The 6107-nt window shown below is 37.5% G+C and overlaps 1 protein-coding gene across 1 annotated transcript in view; it reads right to left on the reverse strand.

Annotated features, from left to right (window-relative positions):
* Positions 1–4369: 4369 nt before the first annotated feature.
* The window catches only part of ccsapa (centriole, cilia and spindle-associated protein a), a 9711-nt gene continuing 7973 nt past the window's right edge, over positions 4370–6107 (reverse strand). Inside the window, exon 4 of the mRNA XM_034901415.1 lies at positions 4370–4603. Within this exon, the coding sequence (XP_034757306.1) occupies positions 4424–4603 (180 nt within the window). The 3' untranslated portion in view covers positions 4370–4423. The remainder of the gene's footprint in view (positions 4604–6107) is intronic.

Below are 6107 nucleotides of genomic sequence, written 5' to 3' on the forward strand. Positions count from 1 at the left end.
TCTGACTGGCTAGTAGTCCTTACCTAGGTACTGTCAGGACCCTCATACTCTGCTTCTGACTGGCTAGTAGTCCTTATCCAGCTACTGAGCATGTGCGACTCCCAACAAAGATGGAACAGAAGTGAGATGTCTCACTCTGGAGCTAAAACAGAGAGCTCAACACACAGGGTGAAAAGAGGAGCTGCAGCGATGTGCAGTACAACAAAAATATGGTGTTTTTTGAAAATGAAACCACATAAACCTTTTTTTGGTACAACCTCTAAATACAAAAATGATGCTGATACTGAGCATAATATGAGCACTTTAAAAACCAAACTTAATTATCTGATTGAAACACAAGAAAGTTGCTCCTAAATGTGTAAAATATCTTCAAAATCGGATGCTATCTTTAAATATATTTTCCCAAGCTCCTTGTTTCATTAGTGCATTACAAAGCTCCCCACACGTGATCCTTTAACCTCTGGAGAAGTAAAAACATCGTTAAAACTCACAAAATCTTTAATTAACTACTCGTTAAATTCTAGTTGAGCTGCCAAAAGTTCGAAAAGATGCCAAACACAAATCCTCGGGTCAAATTGACCCGTTTTCCCACATCAATGTTCTTTTTAATTCCCCAAAATAACATGATTGATTCCACCCAACGCTCTTTGCCAAGTACAAATCTCTACTTTCATTAATTTTGGGGCGTCTTATTCACTTTTAAAGCATTGTAAAACAAATGGAAGTGTTTTTGAAATAGTATTGAGTAAAAGTTGACATATTCCAGTCTGTGATTATCATCAACATCCATTCCTTTAATTTTAGTCTCAATAATTCCTAATTTCTGCTTTTCTAACTCAAACATTAGGTATAATTTCCTATAAATGAGGTTTATTGGCCATAAATTCCAAAAATAACTGTACAACTAATAAGTTAGTGTTACGTAGTGTTGAAAAAGTCCAAAAAGTGCTGAAAAAAGGAGCAAAAGTGTTGGAAAAAGGGACAAAAAACGTAAGAAAAAGTTAAAAATATCGATAAAAGTGTTGATTTTCAATTTTGACGGGAAGACAAGACAAGGGTTAAAAATGGAAGTTTGATTGTTTCTTTGTCACAAAGTTATAATTCATGTAAAAAAATCCACTATGAAAAACATAAGTGGTCATATCCAGAATAATATTCAGAATTGAGAAACTAGATTTTAAGGAGTTAAGATAACATTACGACATTTTCTGTTAAAATATCTGCAGCGCTGACTTCTCCTGCTGACATTATCGGCATTTGAACGCAGCTCGTATCATTCATGCTGACGACATTAAAGCCACAAACGCGCCTCTTAACTCCCTTTTCAAAAGTTTCCACATCAAAAATATGGGTTTCTTTCAACCTAACTGCTCAAAAAGAGGGTCAGTTTCAGCAAATATGACGGAAAGTTAGTTTTATAAGTCTTACCTAATGCATGTTTAACCCTCATGTTGTCCTCGGGTCAAATTTGACCCATTTACAATTTTTTTAATCACAAAAAATGGGCGTTTGAATAAATAAATGTCAACATTAGAAATAGCAAGTAACTTTGAAAAAAACATCCAAAAAGCATCCACAACATTGAAAAAGTGACAAAAAAAGTCCAAAAAAGCAATAATAGTGTTGATATTTTATAGATTTTTTTTCATGGTTGACGGGAAAACAACACTAGGGTTAAACTTCATTTATTTTAAATATACATTTTGTGTTAAAAAAGATGAAATTATGAATTATTTTGAAATAAAATCAGAGGATGTTTATGGGTAATTTTATGGTTAATCCAGATATTTAAATTTAGTAGAATAATGCTTTAAAATCAAAATAATACACCCTAAAGTCAATGGAAGTAGTGAGCTCATTGCATGAATTTGACTTGTTAAGAGCGTTTTAGGGAATCAGCCATCAGAGTTATTTTTGGTTAATTAGGTAGAAAGGCGAGCCAGCCAGCGTTAAAATCAGCAAAACATTCCCATTGACATTCAGTTTTAAAAGTAAACTCACACAATGTTCAGATGTACACAGTGTGACGGAGAACACATGATGAACTTTAGCCCTCAGTACACGTATTTACAATCTTCAGGGACATCGAACAGTCAGAAAAACCGAGAGAAACACGAGCGAAAACAACCAGACGCTCAACCGTTTCTTCCCTTTGTGACACGAGTCGTATCGGTTTGATTTGACAGGAGCAGATACGCTTAAAGATGGTCAAATGTGTTAAAATGTGTTAAAATGTCGACTTTATTGGATGTAAATGTAAACTGTAAACTGATTTTCAATGTTTCGAGCAGGAATATGTGAAAGTAATTCACAATAAATGTTCTTTTTGGAGTTATTTTATTGATATAGCTCCATTTAATCTCAAGTAAATACTCATTTGTTAAGTGTTTACTGCATTTCTTATCTTGTGATCAGTTTAGTTGGTTGATGACAGCTTTGAACATTCCCACACCCATTGAACGCATCACGTTTTCAGTGCCTCTGCTCGCGAATATTAAGTTTTTGTTTCATTAAAAAAAGCGTAATGATCCTTTTGTGACGTTAGAGAAGGCGAGGCTGTTGAAAACTGGATTTCTGATAAAGCAAATAAGCTTAAAATGTCTTAAAAAACCTAAATAAGCAATGCTATGGTGTTGTATTTAACTTAATCTCACAAAGGGATTAGCGCTGCAACCGACAATTATTTTCATAGTGGATTAATCTACTTATTTTCTGGATTAATCCATTAGTCGTTTGGTCTCTAAAATGTCAGAAAATGTTGAAAATGTGGATCAGTGTTTCCCAAAAGCCCAAAAAGACGTCTTTAAACGCCTCATTTTGTCCACAACTCACAAATATCCAGTTTACTATACATATAGGCTACTTTAATTAAACTGTAAGGTGCTTTTTGTTGAGTATTTTTATTTTCTTCTACTTATTAGGCTGCTTCTTGTCCACCACAATACAGAGTCAAGTACACTATTGTATGTTTTACTTAATTATTTAATTTTAAGCTTTAGTTACTTTGCATATTCAGATTAATAATACAAAATAATATGCCTAAATGATGATGTATGTGGTGGATAAAGACGAGACTTTGTTGATCCCGTGGTGAAATTCACAAACTACCTTCCAAGTCATACTTCTGCTTTTATTTTGGTGCAAGTAACGCAAAAGTAACGCAAAAGTAACGCAAAAGTAGTGTAAAGCATCACAATTCAGAGACAGTAATATTGTAATATGACAATGAATCCTTCAGGATAAGTTATAAGTTATGTTTTAAGTCATTAATATGGCCTTATTTGATCCTATAGTGTGTTACTCTGCACTTTCTATCGGATTATTACAAATAATAAAGCAAAAGTATCATCTTAAAACAGTAGATATACTGGTCTCTAAAATGTCAGAAAATTGTGAAAAATGTTGATCCGTGTTTCCCAAAAGCCCGAAATGAAGTCCTCAAACGTCTCATTTTGTCCACAACTCACAAATATTCAGTTTACTGTCACAGAGGAGAGAAAACTTTCACATTTAAGAAGCTGGAATCAAAGGCTTCTTTACTTTTGTCTTAAAAAATGACTCACACTGACTAATGGATTAGCCAAATAGTGCGCGATTACTTTGAAAGTTGACTACTAATTGATTAATTGATTAATTTTTGCAGCTCTAAAAGGGATTATTTATCACTTGAGCTCTGGTTATGGAATCTATTTTGATTCTTTTGGTCCTACAGGTGAATTCGGAGGATGTAACATTTTAGAAATCAGGTCTGCGTTGCTGATTATTCTTCATTTTAAATCAAAGAAGCTGCATCACGATGAATAAAAACCAACATAAAACTGAGATTATCATGAAAGTTAGCACACTTTAAATATAGTTTCTACTCAGAAAATACTCTAAGTATTCATTTTATTTGATAAAAGTTTTGTTTCTGTGTAGTTTATTCTAATCTAAACGGAGTTTCAAAACAGTCAAATATCAAAAATACTCCAGTTTGGTCCGTTTCTGCAGGTTCGTGCTCAGAAATAAAATACATTCAAACAGTGATTTCACTTTGTTTTTTTTCAAAATAAGATATTAGAAATCTGTTCTATCAAACAGTTTATACATCAACACACTATATTAGTCCATCCCAGGGTTCAACATAAACATACGACCCCCCCCAAAAAATCACATAATCTATAAATGATGATCATGTGAACTTTAAATTCAACAAAAAGATTTGTTTTTGTGTTTTTTTTGTCCCTCGAGAGCAGCGATTCACTCTAAAAAATACGTTGATGGACGAAAACACGACACGACACCGCGGTTCTCAGTTCCCGTTCCAACATTCGCTCTCAAACAGGGAAACGTGGTTTTCAGGTGTTTGGGGGTTTTCAGGGGTTTGGGGGTTTCTGGGGGGGGGGGGGGGGGGGGGGGGGGGGGGGGGGGGGGGGTCCGGTCTCTACCTCAGCCGGGCGGAGAAACATCGCATGTACTCCGTCATCCAGCGGTCGTCCGCCACCGTGAGCTGCGACCGCCTCGTCTTCTCCAGGTCGGCGGAGCGAGCCCGCCGGCGCTCCACGGCGGAGCCGCGCTTGCCGGACTGCCGGCGGGTCTGAACGCAGGCGTCCGACGTGTTGCTCTGCGGGGAGAAACCAGAGAGTCAGGGGCGGATTTAGTCATTTTGAGGCCTGAGGCAAACACAGGCACGGGAACCTCCACAACCTTCGTTCTCCTCCTTTTCAGTCCTTATTTATCTGAGAAAGACGTGCTTGTAACTTTTCTCCAGTCTTCACTAGAGCAACCTGGGCTGACACTACTCTTCATCAGTGTTTAGCATTGCTAGCGCAAGGACCGGTGTTATGTGCCTTGTGGTTTTTCCACCTACTGGTTTCCGAGCCTGTCCAGTAAACCCCAACAGCTACCCACGTCGACAGATTCCCTAAACATTCATAAACATTTGACTGGCTTTACATTATATCTGGATGCGTAGGTGACATAATATAGCCTATACTACAACACCAACAATTCAAAAGGTTGGGCACAAACTCATTTCTTAAACATAACTTTGTTTTGAAGAGGTTTCAAATGCGTATCTTCCGTCATAAACATAACGTTGTATGCTGTTGGAAACGTAGATGTATGCATTTGAGGCACATCAATAGAAATATTGCTTCCTCTCATAAATCCAAGAAACGTGTTGTTGTAGCTGTTTGAAGCCTCGAGATAACGCGTCTCCAGCCCAGGGTAACCAGTTGTTTTAGACCGGTTGTTTCACTAACCGTGTGCTGCCTGGTGTCATTTATGACAAGTCCTTGCACATGGATAGCGCAGAGATGTAGCAGGAGGTTATGCACGATTTAATTATGAAGTTAAGCTTAAATCAAGGTAACAAGTTGTTTCGGTCTGCTCTGTTAAATTGCGAGTCTTGTTCTACTGAGAGAATACTACATTTATTTCAGCAGTTGTGTGAATGATGTGATGGTGTAGTGGACACTGCAGCAGGCTTGCATTACATTTTTTTTTTGCTGTAGAAGGTTCGAACCCAGCGCGACACGGATCGTCGTAATTTCTTTTAAAACACAATTTTCCCGTTGTATAATGTTATTGTAGTGTCGTGCTCAGATATTCTGTTCAATTCAGTGTAGTTTATATTGAGGTGCGATAGGCAAAGGCCAGTAAAATGTTTATTAATTTGTAGCGAATCTGTCGACGTGGGTAGCCGTCGAGGTTTAAACGGCATCTGGACAGGCTCGGAAACCAGTAGGTGGAAAAACCAGAAGGCACATAACACCGGCTTCTTGCTGCTCTTTAGTAACGTTAATGTCAGTGTTGTCAGTAGCCGTCGTGAGAAAGGTTGTAAACCTTTGGAAGTTTTTGCTAAAAACGTTCTGCTTTCTTCCCGCTTCTTTTTCCTCTTTTTAGAACCACTTCGGTAGCTTCGCTTCATTTTCCAGCCGTCTGTAGCCTCCGGCTAACAGCATGCTGAGCTCAGTGTTGCCAGATCTTGCGAGACAAATACGCAACCAGGCCTGTGAAAACAAGCCCAAAATAAGCGGCTTTTTCTACTAAGATCCTGGAAGAGAAAAATAAATAAAACTGTGTTACAATCCATGTAGACAGATTGGTAAACTGTAGACACGGTA

Source organism: Etheostoma cragini, chromosome 2, assembly GCF_013103735.1.
Source record: "Etheostoma cragini isolate CJK2018 chromosome 2, CSU_Ecrag_1.0, whole genome shotgun sequence".
NCBI lineage: Eukaryota > Metazoa > Chordata > Actinopteri > Perciformes > Percidae > Etheostoma > Etheostoma cragini.